Source organism: Pseudonaja textilis, chromosome 3, assembly GCF_049901715.1.
Source record: "Pseudonaja textilis isolate UNSWEBS1 chromosome 3, rPseTex1.2, whole genome shotgun sequence".
Classification (NCBI taxonomy): Eukaryota; Metazoa; Chordata; class Lepidosauria; order Squamata; family Elapidae; genus Pseudonaja; species Pseudonaja textilis.
Window position 1 is genome coordinate 132,377,347 of NC_141992.1, and position 21,237 is coordinate 132,398,583.

Sequence of the window (21,237 nt, forward strand, 5' to 3'; positions counted from 1 at the left end):
GCAGAGGTGGGAGATTGGAGAGAAAAGGTTTTGAAGAGAGTAACAAGTTTGAGTTCCATGCCCACAGCTCCCAGTCCTGGGCTGCCTGTGTGATATCATTGCTTCTGATAATGTGCATGATCATAAGTAAGGCACTTGAACATTCAAAAAGAACAGGGAAGTGATTAAAAGGCAAACAAGCTGATGGTGTGTAGTTAAGTAGTCTTGTCTCTTTGAAGTCAGAAAGTACAGTCACAGCCACATAATTTCCCACATAGGAAATTGCTTCGTTTTGTGGTGGAGTTTCAGGTCCCAATTAAGATTGTTAAGCAAGGACTATCTGTAGTATATTTCAAAGCTGATAGTATAGTAATTTCTCAAATACATAAATGATACAAGCTTTACATTTAAAAATCTATAACTTAGATCTGCTGAGAATCCATGTGCAACTGCTAAATAGTATACCAATGTTTTGTATACCTTGACATGCAGAAGAGCTTTTACATTAGCCAGACATATAATATTAATTTCTATTAACATTTTATATAATGTTTAATCCATTGTATTTTGTATAAATGAGTTCTATATTTCTTTATACCCTGGTGGTACAGTGGTTAGAAGGCACTATTGTAGGCTAATTCTGCTCAAAGTCTAGAGTTCGATCTTGATGGGCTCAAGGTTGACTCAGCCCTCCATCCTTCTGAAGTTGGTAAAATGGGAACCCAGATTTCTGGGAATAATATGCTGTCATTGTAAACTTCACAGAGAGTGCTGTAAAGTACTGTTGCTATTACTATTCATTATACTCGTCCATGCAAAATCTACATCTGTAGGCATTCTGCTCATAAGGGTAATCAGGTCTTTAATCCATTAAGTGAATGGGGCATACATTTATCTTTCCAGTGTTGCAGTATCAGTTTTTTATCCATAGTAAGGAGAATCCATTTATTTCATACAGTTGTTAGATACCACTACATATATAGTTGAAGAGAATATTATTCTTGAAAATACTAGATTTTGTCACAGAGCCATGTTTATATATTTATTTATATACATGTTTGTTTATTTCTTCCCAAAACATGTTAAATATAAGACATTATAAAAGCAAGTGTTTGAAAGAAGCATTATTTTATTACACTTCCAGCAAAATGCTTAGACCATTCTCTTTTGAAGAAACATAATGGGATCCATTACATTCTAAATATTACTTTTTGTTGTCAAATTAAGTCATATTTTGAGGTCTATTGACACTCTTGCTATAGAAGTTAAGACATTCTTCCATTGTCTAGGCAACCATTAATTTTTTATTCCACTCATTTCTTACATCTGCCTATCATCTTGGTATGATATTTGAATGCTAATTTGATCTGCTATGCAGGGTACACATCTGTGAGAAAATATGATCAATTCAAACATAACTAGATATTTGTTATAGGTCATAAAATGAACCTACCCATAGTTTAAGTGGACTATTGATAAGTGGGTCAAAATAAATTAATGGATGAAGTTAGTAGTCAACTAGAGGGTTGTAGAAGGGTTTTAAGAATCTAAAAATAAAATGTAATCTTACTATATTTAAAATTTGTTACTTCAGATATCGTTTATCTATAGAAGATTTATTTAATGGAACAGGCTGCATCTCTATTAATGAAGACTTGTGTGGGACTGGTTTATCTTACATAGTTTAATGAAGTCTAAAGGTGTGGCTATTTTGATGTGCAAAGGGTTCAACCCATGTACAATGGTTGCCATTGATGTAAACATCTAATTTTATGTGCTAAAGCAGCAGGTATTGCAATAGCTATGATTAATGTTTATGAACATTATCTATATTCTCTATTATGTTTTATGTTTATATTATGTTTTATGAATGTTTTCAACACTTGAATGAATGTGTTTATAACAAAGTGGCAATGGAGGAGATTTCAACCTGGTAGAAATACACTGGTGCAAAAAAAAAATTCAATAACTGGTGAAAGAAACAAATAATACTTATGTAGAATAAATTAATTTAATAGAATTCATTTATCCAGCTAAAGGAGAATTCACATTTTATTAAAGTGTGCAGCAAATTTTTAGGCATGATTATTTTTTTAACATCATTGACTTTATATCACCAAATTCAAGGGTGTAATATCAGTGTTATGTATCAGATCATAAGGCAATTATCTTGAAATGTTTAAAAACAGTTAAGGTAATAAATAATATTTCAGTGTTTCCTTTGAAGGATCAATAATTTGTTCAAGAAATGCATTTAGAAGCCTTACAATTCTTTGATATGAATTCATAAACATTAAGTGTGCAAATTTTTGAAAGGGAAGTATAAAGATATCTGTTGAATCACAGCTTATGCATCATATAAAATAAGATTAAAAATAAAAGAGAAAATAATTCGAAAGATGAATTAAAATATCCATGGGCAAGTACAAATGCAGAAGAACCAATATGAATGAAATACTATATATAACAGACAGAATTCGTGCTCACATGTTTATAATAGAATTAACTGGGAAACTGATTAAAACAAGAACATTTTGGTAATTGCTTAAAGCCTAAGAAATGTAGGGCAATTATTCCAACTATTAGAAGTGAAAGAGACAAAACATAAAACTTCAATGGATATAAATTGTCAGTTTTAAAAATTCCATTCAGAATTATACAGCAAACCAGAGAATGTACAGAATGCAGATATAGAGGCTTTTAAAAATAGAATTAGCCTACCATATTTAGAAGATACAGAAAAACAACTTGTATTTGCTCTTGTGATTGAGAGATTAAACAAATGATTTTAAAATGGCAAGTGTAATACTAGGATTGGATGGATTCCCTATTAGCTGTTTATAACTCTTGGTGCCAAAATGTTGTCAATTGTATAAGGAAATTTTATCAGCAGTATTTAATCAGCATTATATTAATATAAGCAGGTATAAATCACACTCAGTGTACTAATTATCATCCAATCCACTTATTAATGTTGATAAAAAGGTTTTAAGAGTGTGCTAAATACGTTACAGCAAGTGATATTGTTTGTTACTAATAACGATCAAATTTATAAAAATTAGACAAGCAAAAGACAATATTAAGTTAGTATAGACCAGAACCGTCAAACTTGCTGCCCGCAGGGTGTATGTGTTACGTGCTGACCACACCCATGCATTTAGCAAAACGGAAAAAAATCATGATATGTCACATGATGCCACTGTGATGCCTCAAGTTTTGACACCTCTTATATAGACTTTAACAAAAATCGATTTACAATTTTACCATGTGATTCTAAAAATGCCTTTGGTAAAATGTATAAACAGGACAAGTTTGCCATATTAAACAGATTTGGATTTCCTTTGAAATTCATAAAATGGATCAAAATGTTAATACAGGTAGTCCTTGAATTGCATAAGTTGCAACAATCTCCTCAGGACTACATATGACCTGACTCAAAGTTCCGACGGCTGCACTGAGTTCTCATGGCAACATGATCACATTTTGGATACTTGGTAATTGGCCTGCATTTATAGCTATTTACAGTGACTCAGTTTCCAGCAAAAAGCACCCCTGGAGAACAATAGATTTCCTTAACAACCATGGTGTTTGTGTTAGGACATCCAGATTCACTTAACAACTGCTGCAAAAAAGGTCATAAAATTGGGTCATGTGGTGGCTCCTTAACAACTGACATGACTTAGACCATAATACCAAACTCAGTTATAATCGTAAATAAAGGATTACTTATATTCATCATAAGATAGTTTAGCTTTCTCTGTTAAGAATGTTAGGATCCCTCTGTTTAGAATTTTAAAACTGTTATCTTATGATTTTACAACATTAAATACCAGTCAATGGCAGCTTGGGAGGATGCCTTTGAGTCATTGGGATTCCTGGTAGACTAGGCTACGTCTCTAAAGTTTTCTGAGCAAGATTTTTGGAAGTGGTTTACCATTGTCTTTTTTTCTAGGGCAGAGAGAGAGTGACTCACCCTACTGGCTTCATGCCCAAGGCAGGACTAGAAGTCACAGTCTCCTAGTTTCTCACCTGGTATATTAGCCAATGCACTATTCTGGTTCTCTAGTATGAGCATTAGATACGAAGTCATCTATGTCATTTTACTAGATTTATCACTACAGCCTAAAAACATTACACATTATTGAATTAAAATGTAAAGTTATTCCATCTGTCTTTCATAATTGATAAATATGTTTAAGTCTTAATATTTTAAGACTTTTTTTAAAAAAATCACATTTTAAATTATTTTATAAAATGTGTATCTTTTTTACTGTAATTGTTCTAAAATTGTAAAATTTTGAAATTCAGTTTTGATCACTGATCATAATAAACCTATATGGAGTTAGCATTTTCCCTCCACATTTTTCTCACATGAGATAACTCTGCTAAAACAAAAAGTTTGTATACATACAATCCAATGCAGTTTGATAGCCATGGCAATATTATACTGTTGTATACCTAACTAGCTTTTCCTCTTGTTCCTTCTTTAACTCACAACTTCTTTTTTAATTTTCATTTTAACATATTTTCTTTATTTCTATCGATCTATCTATTCATCCATCCATTCATCCATCTTCATCATCTTTCTATGCACCCATTTTGGTCAAAGATTGTGTTAAAGGTTTACCTACCACCTAAAAAATACAGACATATAAATATAAATATTTTGTTTTTTTAGCTGCCAGCTCATAGTGGTGTAAAGGGGCAATGTTGAATTTACAGGGGACAATAAATGATTTGTTTATCTTGAAGAAAATTATTAAGTATTCAAAATGAACTAGATTTTTGCATACAGAATGAGCCTCCCCCCTCAAAGAAAACCAATATTAATTGCAGGGGTGGGATTCTACTTGTTCACACCAGTTTGGTTCATGGTAGTTCAGAGAACTGGTAAATTGGGCCTCTGCCTGGCCCTGCCCCTTTCTGCCCACTTCTCCTCTCCCTGCCCAGTCAGTCCCTATCATGCATGTGAGTCACACTAGACCCCCACTATCCCGGGCCTCTCGTGCCCATCTCCGGGGCTCACCAGGCCTCCCGCAACCATCTCCGGAGCTCACCAGGCCTCCTATAGCCATCTCTGGGGTTCCCCAGGCCTCTCGTGTCTTCTCTGGGGCTCCCCAGGCCTCCTACAGCCTACCTACCTGCCCCTCCCATCCCCAGGCCCAGCTGGCTGGCTTCCCCACCAGTGGCGCTGCTTGGGGCCTGCTAGCTGCCCCCCCATCCCCGGTCTCAGCTGGCTGGTTAAGCCACCACACGGCGCTCTGCCAGCTCTCCCTACCATGTGGCTGTCTCCCGTAAGAAGCACCATCATTGCAGCACCTCTGCCGCCTCCGCCTGCTTCTCCCGGGCCAAAACTAAAGGAAGCAGGTGGAGGTGGTGGACTTGGCTGCCTCCTGTAAGAAGCGCCTTTCCCACAGCATCTCTGCTGCCTGTGCCCGCTTCTACCGGGAGCAAAATGAAAGGAAGCGGACGGAGGCAACCAGATCTGCCGCTGCTGCCTGCTTTCTTTCATTTTGCCGCCGCCTCTACCCGCAGAGGTACCATACTTTGGGAGTGCTTGGGGATGCTCCACAGCCCCGCTACCGCCACATGCCTCCCCCCTTCTTCCTTTTCCTGTTGCCCACTGCTATCTGGAGCTCTCAGGATCATTTGGTTTGTCCCAAACCAGGGGTGTGTGTGTGGTGTGTGTGTGTGTGTGTGTGAAAGAGAGAGAGAGAGAGAGACAAAGATCAAGAAAGAAGGAGAGAAAGAGAGTGACAGAGAAATAGAAAAAAACAAGAAAGAGGAAAGGAGAGAAAGAAAGAGAGAAAGAAAGGGCAAGAAAGAAAGGGAACTTCGGATGGCAAGCAGTTCCACTGGTTAATTGTTCTCACTGTAAGGAAGTTTCTCCTTAGTCTTAGTTTGCTTCTGTCTTTGCTCAGTTTCTATTCATTGCTTCTTGTTTGCCTTCTGGTGTTTGGAAAATATATTGCTCCCCCCTCTTTCTGGCATTTCCTCCTATAGGTCCATGAAAGTACATCTATAGTACACGGATAATAAAGTAAAAAAATGGTGAACAACATTTTTTCAGAATTATAAAGTTGAGGTTGGATGAGACAAGGAATGGCTGGGAGGGGAGGGGCCAAGTGAGGCACCCCTTGACGTGAGTGGCATTGAGTTGGTCACGCCCACCCAGTCACATGACCACCAAGCCATGCCAGCCAGTCACGTGACCAGGAAGCCATGCCCAACCAGCAAGCCACACCCACCCAGTCACATGACCACCAAGCCACACCCACAAATTAAGCCATGCCCACAGAATTGGTTGTTAAGAAATTTGAATCCCACTACTGATTAATTATATCAAACATATTGTTTACTGGATTGCTTTGAAAATTAAAAATCAGAAGTTGAGGATTACAGTCAGAAATATCTTCACAATTTAACTGCACAAACAAAAAAATTATTTTTCAATACACATGAAACATACATTTTGCAAGACAGTGTTTTAGATAAGTAAATAGCTAAAATATAGGTATAATTATCTAAAAATTGTGTACTGTATTAAAATAATCATAAAGCAAATCATTAATGTTATCTTCAGTTAGTCTCATCTCTTCTCTACAGATATATGATCTAATAGAGGGTTTTAAATTATTATCATGCCAACTGATCCCTGTCAAGATCACTTGCTTCTATTATCTACTATTGTGGCATGTAACTTTTATTTTTACAATTATATTTAATAAATTCTTAGCTGCCATTTCAGCTGCAAGAAGAGACAATATTTTATTGCTTAATTTTAAATGCCTGAGTAAAACTTATTTTTAAAGCTGCATTAGGTTTATTTCATGTGTTCGATCTTGCCATGCTACTATTTGAACAAGAATATTCTCTTCTACAAACACAATACTAGCTCTATTATTTTTTAACATGTGGTTAGTAGTATTAAACAATGATTTTCAAAACATCTGGTTTTTATTTATTCACAGGAAAAGTCTGCTTTAGATGGAGCTGCCTTGCTCCGTAGCAAAATCACAGAATATGCATAGAAAACCTCTTTCTTCTGGAGTTAGCAGTATTTTGTTTGAACTCTGTCTGGATCGTCATTGCAGAAGTGATCAGAATACGTTTTTTTTAATGAACTTACATTGAGCTCATACACAGTTTGAGGCTCTGCTTGATTCAGCTCCTGCTTAAAGTGTTGGTGACTGCCATGGCTAGTGGGGGCCTTTTGCCCAGATTTGTCTTGCTTGCCAGTTTTGCTTTTTCAGGAGACATTGCTCATGGTCACCCATTCCTTAGTCACTTCCAGTTCGGAATATTTGCAGATAATTTTACATATGGTTGCTCATTTGGAAACTACACCTGGTCCAGAACACAGTGGCTTGTGCAAAACTGAGAATTCCTAAGTTTCCCCATGTTACACCTGTATTGTGAATTTCACTGGCTTCCAGTTTCTTCTAGGTGCAATTCAGGGTACTGTTTTTCACATTTAAAGCCTTACATAGCATAGGACCAGTTTATTTACTGGACCCCCTGAATCTGAGAATGTCTACCCATCCTACTAAATTAGATAGGATAGGCACACTTTTCAGATCCCTTTCCTGAATTCTTATCATCCAGCAGAGTGTCTTTTCCATGTCTTTTCCGGAGTGTCTTTACATTATGGAACACCTGCCTCCAGGTGATTTTAAAGCACCTTCCCCCCTCTCCTCTTTTTAGGCTTTTGGAAGGTTATCAAGACCTGGCTTTTTATCCTGTGGCTGCAATAGTATAAGGGTATCTGGAAGTAGTTGTGGAGCATCACAAGGGGATGGTTGAGTTGTTGGGTTTGTCATTTTATGGTTTTAGATTTTATAAGCATTGCATTATAATTTGTTTATCATTTATAAATAAACCTATTTTACTCTTGTGAGCCACCCAAAGTTGTTTTTAAGATGGGTAGCTATACAGGTCTTTTACATAAATAGATAAATCTTCAATAAATATGTCTCAAGGTTTTAAAGCAAGCGGAAGTAGAATAGTATCACCACACAAAGCATGATTATAATAGCCCCGTGATTCTTCTGGTATTAACCAAGAATCCACTGAGAGATAGGTTGGAGTAATCTAGCAGATGTAAAGATGATGGTGACCAATTTTCAAGAGAAAATACTATTTTAAGATACTACTGAATTAATCATGTTGAAGCCAACAATGAAGATGTCTTTAAGTTATATTCAGAATGCATTTCATCTTGAATCAAAAAAATAATTTTAATCATGCATGACTTGGTTTGTTTGAGATGGTACAGTTTTAATATATTTTCCAGGGCAGCCCCACCCATTGAACCTTCTAAAAACTGAAGTCCTGGTTTAGCAACAACTTGGTTAAGTGAAGCAGTCCCTACATGAAAGTGCAACTTGCTCGTGAATGATCTTACTTAAGCTTTCCCGTGCTTTACAGACCTGCAAAATGCAAAGATAGTGGCATAGTTACTTTTTCATCACTGTTGTAACTGCGAATGATCTTTGTACAAGACAAGCTAAATGAAGTCTATCTATACTGAATTTCACTAATAGACTAGAACCAGTTGCACAGTATAGAAGTGTGTTTCTAAATTATATATTAAAATTGACAGCTAAGTTGCAAATTCATATAACAAAACTAAACATAATGAAATCTATGTTGTACAGGTAATCACAAAACTTGGTAGGGGCAGACACTTTCCTCCGAAACTCTGTTCCTACTGGCAAAGGAAATGTAAGAAAACATATGAATGACCCCACAAAAAAGGTGCCAGGCTTTGAATTATCATGTCAGCAATGGATATCACGTGATATCTGCCGGGTTTGTCTCTAAAAATGGGGCATAGTATCCTCCCCTTAGTGTGACTGTGGGGTCCCACATCAAACTGTAAATCACATAGTGACTGGCTTTAAGCTGAGGGCATATACTAGTCCAGTATCTTTAAAAAAAATATATAAACGATACTGTGTTTCAATGGCTAGATGGCCTAGACATTGGTATTTGAACATAGATCTTTTTAACATTTACATTTTATTGTGTTATGTTATGTATATGTTTTTTAAAATATTGGTTAATATTTTAAGGTATTTTAGGTTATTTATATATTTTTCATATTTCTGAACCACCCATCTCCTTCAAAGAGAAATTATTTAAACTTAGAGAGGTGGTTGCATTTTATAATTGTCTCCATACTAAAAAAAGTTGGAGGTCACTTTTTGTATATATTTGTTTTATGGGTTTTTTTGTTACTTTACTTTTTCTCCTTTATTCCCTTCCCCCTTTCACCTGTAGATTAGTTTGTATTTTATTTTATTTATTTTATTTTGAAATTTAGTAAAGGTATACACACACATACACACACACACACACAAAACACACACAAAAACCCAAACAAGCACATAGACACACACACAGTTATATAGCTCATGAAAATATATTTGGTATACATATATAGAATGAGATATCAGCTACTTAAAATGAAAATTGTTTAACAATAATGTGCATAAACACAGCTGTTCAGCAATTCAATTCCATTTCTGGCTAGATCTGTCTGTCTGTCTATTTATCTATCTCTTTAATTTGTTTCTCATCGTTACCAAATAGGTTAAAACATTTCACCAGTATATGAATTACTGCTATTGTTGGATTTTAGGTTTTGGGTTTATCATTCCTTTAAAGAATAAAGTAATCAGAGCAAATTTTGCATATGTGATACATTTATGCAGTTTCATTTCCATGCATTTATAAGATAATTGATTTATATAATTCACTGATAAACTTAACATTATGTAGGAATGCTGAATTTGTAGAAAGGAATCACTTTTGCTATACTATATGCACTCCATGAGTATTTCTGACTGACATGAATAACACTGAATATTATTTTTTCAAAATAACGATCCTCAAATGATGAAAAAAAATAGGTCGAAGTTATGTAGTAACAATATGCCCTTGTATGAAATACTCATGTATTATAACCATACAATTCCTGCTACTTAGTGTGATCTGTTAAATCTAAAGAATATACAATATTATAAGGCAAAGAATTCTGTATTATCAACAACATCTCCATTATGACATCCTCTTTAATGGGGGTAGGCAAACAGATTATTTATGGCAGTGCCATGTATTCAGTGTTAAAATTTTGTCATGAAAACACACCAGGAACAAATATTTTAAATAACTAAATTCAGAACAAATAAATACATTTTAAGCATACTAAAAATAATGTGATCATTACAATCATTGAAATACTTGGTTTGAAAATTGAAAATTAAATTTCCATCTGATTTTAAAGCATCCAAGATTTTAGTGTTTCTTTATTGTCATCTTCTCTTTGAAGCCACTTTATAGATGTTAATTTCATTTTTGAGTGGTCTGTTGCAAAAGTATTAACAGAGTTCTACTTTAGAAAAATAGAAAGCCAAGTATTTTGTAAACATTATGCATGGTAAGCATAAGGAGAGGGAGATAATATACTGCTAATTCAAATAGGACATCAAGAGGAAATGTGATGTATTTTTGTTATTATATTTTTATATATGTTGTTATTATATTTTTGTTATGTTTTGTTATGTGATGTATTTCCAATATGAGTATGTGAATAACAATATATTAAGTTATATCTGTCTATAGTTGCTTATGATTAAAGATGAAAACTTTCTCAAGAACTGATTTCCACTAATACACTACTATAGTTCACATTTCTGTCACCTTAAGAATTTTATTTTATCTTATCTTTTATGTCTTTAATGAGTTGGCAATAATATTGAAAGGTGACATTAATAATTAATTTAAAAACATTTTGCATCCTTAATTTGTCCACTGAAGAGCCATTTCCCCTCCTCCAACATTTTAAAGATAAGATCATGACTTGCCCAAGATACGTTGCCCAACATCCAAAGATAGTTGTTCATCAATGATTATAATCTTGTTTTCTCTTTATAGAAGCTTAGGGTTATGTCCTAAGAGTAAGGCATCCTAGTTATTCATGATGGCAATAAATATATTAATACTTGGTATATAACAAACTTCTTCCCATCACAGAATGTCAAATATTTATTATTTATATATTAAATAAATGTATATGGCCATCCCATACATTTTGACTCTAGATAGCATACAACATTAAAAATATGTATGCCATTAGTAACATTTTTCTTTTTAGTCATCATCATATAATTTATTGTATACTTTCATGCATTTGTCAACATTTAAGGTTGTTTGAGATTACTAATAAAGAGTATACAATTGTTTACAGTGATTGCCAAAATTAATTAGTACGATTGAAACAAAATATAATTGTTTCTTGATTCTGTATTTCAAATTGCCTCATTGTACATTCATGTTTGAACATTCACAAGTACATCTTCATTGCCATTTCTAATTCTTTCAACAGGTAGAGAGAATTGTTGATAAAAGAAAAAACAAGAAAGGAAAAACCGAATATTTAGTGCGATGGAAGGGATATGAGAGTGAAGATGACACATGGGAACCTGAACAGCACCTTGTGAATTGTGAAGAATATATACATGAATTTAACAGGCATCACAATGAAAAACAAAAAGAAAGCACATTAACAAGGACAAACAGGACATCTCCAAATAATGCAAGAAAACAAATTTCTCGATCTACTAATAGTTCTTTTTCAAAAACGTCCAAGTCCTTAGTTATTGGAAAAGACCACGAATCAAAAAATCAACTGTTTGCTGCCCAGAAGTTTCGGAAAAACAACACTCCTCTCTCTGGTAGAAAAAACATGGACCTTTCAAAATCAGGTATCAAAATTCTTGTGCCCAAAAGTCCTATCAAGAGTCGGCCAGTAGTAGATGGCTTTCAGAATGAAAGTCCTGATAAGCTGGATCGCATTGAGCAGGATCATGAAGATTCTGTAGCCCCAGAGGTGGCAGCAGAAAAACCAGTTGGAGCTTTATTAGGTCCTGGAGAAGAACGTGCTAGAATGGGGAGCAGGCCAAGAATACATTCATTAGTGCCACAGTTGCCGGTGCCAGTAACAGCTACCATTGCATCTGCATTAACAATAAATGGAAAAGGTAAGATAAATGGATGGATAGGTTTTCCAGCAAATTTTGTAGCTATTCATTCACATGAATAACTTTTTTAATGCTTTGGAAATTGTCTTGTCATCCAATTTGTTCCAGGAACAAATATGCAATACATATTTTTTTTTTACTTTGACTGGTTCTCAATTTTTATTAAGAAAATTTATAAGGCCACCCAACTCACTCTTGGTGATTCCGGGCGGATTACAAGGATAAAACCACAGTAGAAAAACCTATAACCCACTACTTAAACTTGTTGGGCTCCTTATTATTCTGGGGTCCCCATTGACAGACTCACATCTTCAGGGCCTTGCAAAAGAGTGTCAGAGTGGGAGCCAATCTTATGATAAAACTCTCAACAAAATTTTGTTAGTTTACACTTTTCTGAGAAGCATATTGTGATTGATTTTTTTAAAAAAGACATGTTTTATCGGGGTCTTGAATTTACCAATCATTAATTGCTTGAAGCTATTTGTTTCATAGATTTTAGAAATAAATGGTGAAGTTCATTAAGATGTTGATAGGGAATCAGTATATTCTGCTGTTTTCCCTTTTGGACAAGTGCATTTATTTACTTTGTGAATTATTGGTATATTGCTGTTTTTCTTTATTGACATGTTGTGTTCAGTTAGGCAGAAAATCATCTTTGAGGGAATATGAGAAGTTTTACAGGAAAAGAAGGGAGTAAAATTATCTGACATTAGATGTGGACATCTGCATAAAATATGTATTCGTTATAATTCATTATCAGGTATTCACTCTCTTACCAATATTTTATAATTCTATTGAACACACAGATTTCTTTCTTTTTTCTGTCTTTTTATAAAGTATTTGAAATATTACAGTGTAGATGTTGAACTGGAATTGTATACAAAGGCCTTAATTTATATGGGAAGTTTCAATGTAGCACATAGCTTTTGATCAAGTTTCTTCGACTGTTTCTAGAACTGTACTACTTTGCTCCTCCATCATTCTGTTTAGCCCTGGCTTTCTCATGAAGTAGGCGCTAAATGGAAGTTAAGGTTACCCTCGTATGTTTGTTTATCGGAATAAGCCCCAATGAGGAGACTAAAACTCACTACTAAAGGAGGTGCATAGTATCTTGTTTTGAATTAGTTATTTTCTAGATTACTAGTTTTATTTTTTGGGATTCATCATGAATGATTTTGCTTTCTGATTTGACAGGGTTTTTTTTCCTCCAGTTTAAACTATGTTTTTATAATGAATATGAAAACTGAGGGGTCCTTGGTGTTCTCTGAGCTTTTTTGTTTACTTGCCGACATTTCATTACCTTTAACTAGGTAACATCATCAGTGCTAGTAGTGCTGTTTGCTGTCAGTTTATTGTGATGACCCGGGTCGTGGCATAAAGGCAATACAGTCAGATAATCAGTAGGAGTACCTTTATTAGCTCCAACTTTGCCCCCAATGTCCTGGTTACCTTCTGGCTGGAGAAGAACTTTCCCAGGAACAGCCTTTGACTGCATAGAATCAAGTCCAAAATATGGACAACAAAAACTGCAACTATAAGTCCAATCAAGGCAAAATGAGGTAATTAGTTCGGCAGAGCAGGAGCAAGAATTGCAGGGGTGAAGACACAGCAATAACTCAACACAGTTGGGAAAACTCATGTTTTCTCCCAGCAGCTGCCTCACTCAGCATGTATTTCTTTTAAACTCTCTTCCCAGCTGTAGCTAATGAAGGGAATCAGGGCCCTTTCCTCCCCCGTAAGCCACGCAAACCATGTTGCTCTCTTCTCCGTTCCTTCCTGCATTCCCCAGGATGAAGAGGGGATGGGTCTGGCTCTTCCTCTGAACTCCCTCTCCCTTGTTCTTCCTCTCCCTTGTTCTGCCCAGCCAGACTTTGCCCTTCCCCAGTTTCCTCTACAGCCGTCGGAGCCACACTCCCAGTCCCTATCAGCTGTTCGTCTTCCTCCTCGTATTCAGACTCCTAACAGGGGCATGACAGTGTATATTCTAGAGACTTGTCTGTCTGTGTGGGTGAGGGCTCTTAAGTTTCTTTTGTTGGGCTGTTTACTGATGGCTCTTTGGCAGTTTCTTGATTGGTGTATTGCTTACTTGATTGTTGGTCTGAAGTTGACCTTGGAATTAATCTATGCTGCTCTGAGTGTTGATTACTGGTGGAGAGGTGCTGGAGTCTTTTTCTCTTTTGGGTTGGTTGATTGTGTCTTTTGCATAGTCTATAGCAGGGGTCACCAACCTTTTAGACCTCAGGGACCACCAAACTCATAATTTTAAATCCCGAGGACCACTAATATAAATTTTTAAAAAAAAATATATTTAAAATTTTTAATTTTTATATTAAATATGAATTATTTAATATATATATATATATATATATATATATATATATATATATATTTGTTTTCTTAAGTTTTCACGGGTACTTACATTTATGGCATTCAGCTTCGTTCGGGTATTTTCCCACGTCATTGTAGTTGTGCTTTTAAAGTTGTAGCAACGTTTCGGCAGAACCTCATCTGCCATCATCAGGCTTCTACAGAACTTTAAAAGCACAACTACAATGACGTGGGAAAATACCCGAACAAAGCTGAATGCCATATATATATATATATGTATGTATGTATGTATGTATGTATGTATGTTTGTTTTCTGAGGTTCTCGCAGGTATTTGTATGTGGATCTTTGGTTATTCGAGTTTTCTCCCGTGCCTAGATACTGCCAATCTGACGCAGGAGAAAACCCAAATAACCAAAGATACACACACACACACACACACTAATTTTTAATATAAAAATGTCCTGGTGGTTATATGGGTGGCTGGGCGTGGCCAAGCTGACATCACTTCTTTGCCTTTGTTCTCCCTCTCTCTCATTCTCTCTCTCTCTCTCTCTCTCTCTCTCTCTCTCTCCTCTTTCTCTCTCTCTCACTCCCCAGGAATGGGGAAGAGGAAAGGTGGTGGGAATCTGACATGGCTGGTTGGTCTTTATTTTGCTGTGGAAGTTAAGCCGAAAGAGCAAAATAAGGTCGGAAAAGCTCCAGGTTGTTTTGAGCACCTCCTCAGCCGTCTGGGGGAATTCCTAAGGAACTGGTCCCATGGGGCAAGCTTCATTGATTCTGCCGGCACTTGCAGAAACGGCTGACTTGTGCCGCAGAGTTGTGGAAGGAAGAAACTCTTGGAGGAAAGTTCGTCAAAAGTTGCAGTCCTTCACTCGCACCCCTCACCCCCCCCTCCAAATCCTGAAGATCGCCAGGTTAGAGAAGGACTGCCAGAAAAAAGGACGACAAGAGGCTTTTCTGTCCTGGATTGCGACCTTTGGCAGTTGGGGTGTCAACTTTGCAGGGATTTTTGCTTTGTTCTCTCTCTCTCTCTCTCTCTCTCTCTCTCTCTCTCTCTCTCTCTCTCTCTCTCTCAAGAGAAGATGTTGCAAGGGGGAGGCTCCACTCCCCCAGAAGCTTCTCTTCCTCCTCAACAGAAGCACTCAAGCTCAAAGCGCTCACCGCCCCTCTGGCCTCCAACAAGCCTCCTCCCCACTGAGCATGTGAGCATTTCTGGCGAGGAGGAAGAGAAGCTCCTGAGGCCAGGGGCATGGGAGATCGCGGCATTGGAGCTCTTCCTGGGTGTTTCCTGGCCTGCGAGGGGAGGGAAGCTCCCTCAGGAGCTTCTCTTCCTCCTCACCAAAAGCGCTCACACGCAAAGTGCTCACTGCCCTTCTGGCCCCTGACAAGCTGCCTCCCCGCTGAGTGTGTGAGTGCTTCTGCCGAGGAGGAAGCGGGGTTGAGCCTCCCCATCACAACATCCTCACTTGAGGGCAGCTGCTTCCTGCGGCTCAGTAGGTCCACGCTCTTCCCATTGCTGCTTGGCCTCCTTGATGCGCTAAGGCAGGAGGCAGCAGCCACAACACGGGCGACTGCAAGAGTGTCCAGCCTCAGCATGCTGCGGCCCACCAAAATTTTCTCACAGCCCACCAGTGGGTCCACCAGTGGGCCGTGGCCCATCGGTTGGTAACGGCTGGTGTATAGATGTTGTTAATGTCTATGTGTCTATTGATGGCTGATTTGTCAGAGTGCTTCTAGAAATTCCCTGGAGTTTTTGGACTTGGTCTGACTTAGGATTGTTACATTTTCCCAATTGAAACTATGATTTAATTTGCTTGTATATTGTGAAATTAAAGAATTTTCATCATGTCTTCTGACCGCCAGTTGGTGTTTATGAATGCGTTCTACCAGTCTTCTGCCTATTTGTCCTACATAGTGGTTGTTGCAGTTGTTACATTGTATGTTGTAAATGACTCCTGTTTTTTCTTCTGGGCTTGCTGGATCTTTTGGTTTGCTTAAGATGTTTTGGAGAGTTTTAGTTGGCTTGTGGGCTACGCTGATTCCATGTGGTTGTAGAAGTCTATTGGTGGTTTCTGAGATATTTTTGACATATGGCACTGTAATTCTCTTTAGGTTTGTATTGGTTGTGCAGCTGCATTGTTTACTTTACTTTACTTTACTTTACTTTACTGTCATTGCATCTCATACAACAAAATCAAACACCATCTTCAGTGCACATCATGACCATGACCATGACCATGAAAATAGACACAAATACACATCCTTCACCCTTCACACATTGAACCGGAAACCCCCGATACCACATCAACACTGCACTATACAGCAGAATTCAAAAGAGCTACTGCCCTGAGATAGAAGCTGTTTTTCAGCCTATTTGGCCTTGTTTTTATTATTCTGTACCGTCTGCCAGGTGGTAATAGTTCAAAAAAAGAGTTCCCAGGATGAGATGGATCTTTGAGAATGTTTTGAACTTTCTTAAGGCAGCAGGAGTTATAAAGCTCTTCAAAAGAGGGGAGAGGGCAACCAATGATCTTCTGGGCAATGACATTAACCCTTTAAAGTGCTTTCCTATCTGCCCCTGTGCAATTGGCAAACCATACATAGGTGCAGTATGTTAAAATGCTCTCTATGGTGCAGCAGTAGAAGGTCACCAGCAGTTTTTCATTCAGTTATTGTTTTCTGAGAAGTCTCAGGTAGTAAAATCTCTGCTGGGCCCTTTTGATCAGTGTTGCAATATGGACACCCCAGGTCAGGTCCTCTTTTATGGTAACACCCATAAACTTAAAACTGGTCACTTGCTCCACTCAGTCTCCATTGATAAGCAAGGGCTGGATGTCTGATCTGTTCCTTCTATAAGCTCCTTGGTCTTATTGGTGTTGAGGACCAAGTTATTGTCTCCACACCACGAAAGCAATTGGGTTGAGTGGTCAAGGATATTTTGATATAGTTGCATAGGTAATCATTTTGTTGGAATGTGTTGTACTGTATAGATGCTCCATTTCCTTTTTCTGCTACTCTGGGTTGCTGCAGTGTGTTTGGGCTCATTTAAATAAAGTCCTTAGGTAGCTTCTCTTGTAGGAGGTTGAGTTGTTGCTTTGGTAGTGGAGCACTTTGTTAGTATGGGTGGTTTTTCTGTAGACTTGCATTTCTAGTTTGCCACTGTGGTCTCTGCTGATTTTGGTGGAAAGGCAGTGCTGTAAAAATATTGGATAAGACAGTGGCATTGATCAAGAAAAAACATCCTTGCTGATAAAAAAAGTGGATGACAGTGATAGACTTCAAAGATACATTTTATAGATGGCTCAAAAGATAATCTGTTTTCATCACACTCATAAAATCTTATGTAAGTAGATAGAAGCATAGAAATTACTTGTTTATTGAAAATACATTTAAAATATGTAACTTTACTATAAAGCTATATTTTCAATTACTCCCTAGTAGTAATCCAGGAATGTGACAAGAGTTTTATTAACTCATTTATTTGTTTAATATATTTTTTTACATCCAGAAAGCCCCAAAGCTGCTACACCAAGCACTGAAATAATTGCAGTTGCTTTATGTGTCCAATAGCTGGATCCAGAGGTACAGTTTGCTCATGAAATATTTTCTGGACGTGCATGTGTTCAAAGCAGGCACTCAAAGCATTCAAATTCAGGAGAGTTCTTTAATTGCAAGGGAAGCATCTTGTCTCATAATCACTAGTCTGGTCAGCCTTATTACATCTCTGCAGGTCAATTAAGTTCTAGAACCAGAGTCACACAAGAGTCTATTTTAGTTACAGTCATTAATTAGTTACTAAATCCATATAAAAATTGTCTCTGACCTAAGTTAGCAGCATTTTATATACATTTTTTTTACAGTTATCGTAAAACCAGTTATTTTAGATTACAACTCCAGTATACATTAAAATTAGTCATAATGTCTGGGACTAATGAGAATAAGTCCAATATACAGAGAGGCCAAGATTCTTCAAATGCTAATTAATGTTTTTTCAGGCATATGTCTATATTTGTTAATTGTCTCCTGCTTTCTGATTTAATAACTGATGTGCATTTTTTAACTTTTGCACCGAAATATTGAATTTTAAATCACTTCTCTAATAATCCATATTGCAAATGGAGATTTAAGGCTCAGATGAGTTTGGTTCCGTTTAATTTCCAAATATAAAGAATTTCTAGTTAACAGCTACATGTCAGCTGTGTTTTCCATAATTTTTAAGGTGTTAATATCTAGACCTCTAGAAAAAGAATAACTGCTCCTTGTAGCTTGTCAATTTAGACATTATATTAAAACTAAACTATAATTAAGAGACATTTTGGCACAGTGGGTAGTATGCAGCATTGCAGGCTAATTCTGCTGACTGCCAATAGCTAGCAGTTCGAATTTCACCGGTTCAAGTTTGACTCAGCCTTCCATCCTTCTGAGGTCGGTAAAATGAGGACCTAGATTGTTGAGGGCAATATGGTGACACTGTAAACCGCATAGAGAGGGCTGTAAAGCCTTGTAAAGCGATATTGAGATCTAAGAGTTATTGCTATTGCTATTCCTTAACTTATGATTTGGCTTGATATGTGAATGAAATCACAATGGCTTGGCTAAGGCAGTTCATACATCAGATATAATTGGAAATATACATTTTGTGGCTCATGTACCACATTACAGGTAGTCAGATAACAGATAATCAGAGTTGGAAGGGACCTTGTAGGTCATCTAGTCCAACATCCTGCCCAAGCAGGAGACCCTACACCATTTCTGGCAAATGGTAGTCCAGTCTCTTCTTGAAAGTCTCAAGTGATGGTGCTTCCACAACTTCCGAAGGCAAGCTGTTCCATTGGTTGATTGTCCTCACTGTCAGAAAGTTTCTCCTTATTTCCAGGTTAAATCTCTCCTTGTTCAGTTTCCATCCATTACTCCTTGTCTGGCCTACAGGCACTTTAGAAAATAGCTTGACCCCTTCCTCCCTGTGGCAGCCCCTCAAATATTGGAAGACTGCTATTATGTCTCCCCTGGTCCTTCTCTTTACTAGACTAGCCAAGCCCAGTTCCTGCAACCGTTCGTTGTATGTTTTAGCCTCCAGTCCCCTAATCATCCTGGTTGCTCTTCTCTGTACTTTTTCTAGAGTCTCAACATCCTTTTTATAATGTGATGAACAAAACTGGGTGCAGTACTCTAGGTGTGGTCTTACTAAGGCTTTATAGAGTGGTATTAGTACTTCCCTTGATCTTGATTGTATCCCTCTGTTAATACAACTTAGGATTGCATTAGCTTTTTGGGGCTGCTGCTGCACACTGCTGGCTCATATTTAGCTGGTTGTTCACGAGGACTCCAAGATCCCTCTCACAGTTACTGCTATTGAGCCTGGTTTCACCCAGTCTATATGTGTACTTTTGGTTTTTCTTGCCTAAGTATAGGACTTTACTTTTCTCTACATTGAATTTCATTTTGTTAGATACGGCCCAGTGTTCTAGTCTGTCAAGATCCATCTGGATCTTGAGCCTATCTTCTTGGGTGTTAGCTATTCCTGCAAGCTTAGTATCATCTGCAAGGTAATAGAAGGTAAGTTCCCCTTCTATTCCCTCATCTAAGTTGTTAATGAAGATATTGAAAAGTACTGGGCCTAAGACGGAACCTTGTGACACCCCACTGCTTACTTCCCTCCATGCAGACTTAGACCCATTAAGGACTACTCATTGAGTACGGTTTGCCAGCCAGTTGCGAGTCCATGTAGTGGTGGTGCTATCTATTCCACTTTTTTCTAGCTTACTAAGAAGTAGGTTGTGATCTACTTTGTCAAATGCTTTGCTAAAATCTAAATATATTATGTTCACAGTATTTTGCTGGTCTATTAATTCAATCACTGTGTTGAAGAATGAAATAAGATTGGTTTGGCATGATCTGTTCTTAACAATCCCGTGCTGACTGCTAGTTATTACTTTACTTGTTTCTAGATGTTGGCAGATCTGGTTTTTTAGTTATCTTTTCCAGTATCTTCCCGGGTATTGATGTTAGGCTGATTGGTCTATAGTTTCCTGGGTCTGTTTTTTTTCCCTTTTTTGAAGATGGGAACCACATCAGATATTTTCCAGTCCTCTGGTAGTTCCCCAGTGCTCTAGGATTTCTTCGATCTCGGAGCCCGGTTTCTCTAGTCAGTGGCCATCTTGAATTGAAGCCTTTCACCACGAGGTGAGTGGCCAATTTGTAAGCCCGGGGCCATTTTATACCCTAAAGGACTTATTCTAAATTTCTAAACAGCTTCTTCCCAACGCAAGAGCTTTCCTTCTACAAATGGATCAAGATAAGGCTCAGGCAGAGCTTTTCCCCCCTAGTGGACCAGTCTCTTAAGCCCAATAAGAGAAAAAGATGTAGGCAACGCATCCAATCAGTCCAGAGGAAGGTGGCTGCTAAAATCAAAGCTAAGGCTCCAGCCCCTAAGAAGGCAACTCAGGTTGAGTTGAGGGCAGAGAAGCGCAGACATGTGGCCTTAGAGAGGCAGTTTAACAGAACAATTCAGCAGATGAGAGGGCAACTGCAACAAGTTTCAGGTGATACCCGTGGGCCCCAGCCAAGCCCTCCCAGAGGAGAAGTTATATATAGCCTTTTCATCCTCCATCCTGGTCTCCTGGGGTCTTTGCAGAACAATCAGATCCTCAGGATCTCAGCAGATCTGGGCCCTATTTCCAACAGGCTTCTGGGCCCTATGCCCCCCTTCCTCCAGACCTCAAGCCTCTTCTCAATCTAGGCCGGAAGCCACCTTCACTCCCACAGCAGCAGGCCTTCTGCCTCTACCTTTGAGCATAGGCCAGGGGATATCCAAGATGTTGTTTCATTGGCCATTAGGCAGGGATTGGCTGAAGGCTTCAAGCAAATTCTTCGACTTCTGGAAAG

General features: G+C 37.7%; 1 protein-coding gene across 1 annotated transcript in view; it reads left to right on the forward strand.

Annotated features, from left to right (window-relative positions):
• The window catches only part of CDYL (chromodomain Y like), a 196,854-nt gene that overhangs the window by 65,951 nt on the left and 109,666 nt on the right, over positions 1-21,237 (forward strand). Inside the window, exon 2 of the mRNA XM_026714999.2 lies at positions 11,369-12,023. Coding sequence (XP_026570784.1) covers positions 11,369-12,023 — 655 coding nt within the window. The remainder of the gene's footprint in view (positions 1-11,368; positions 12,024-21,237) is intronic.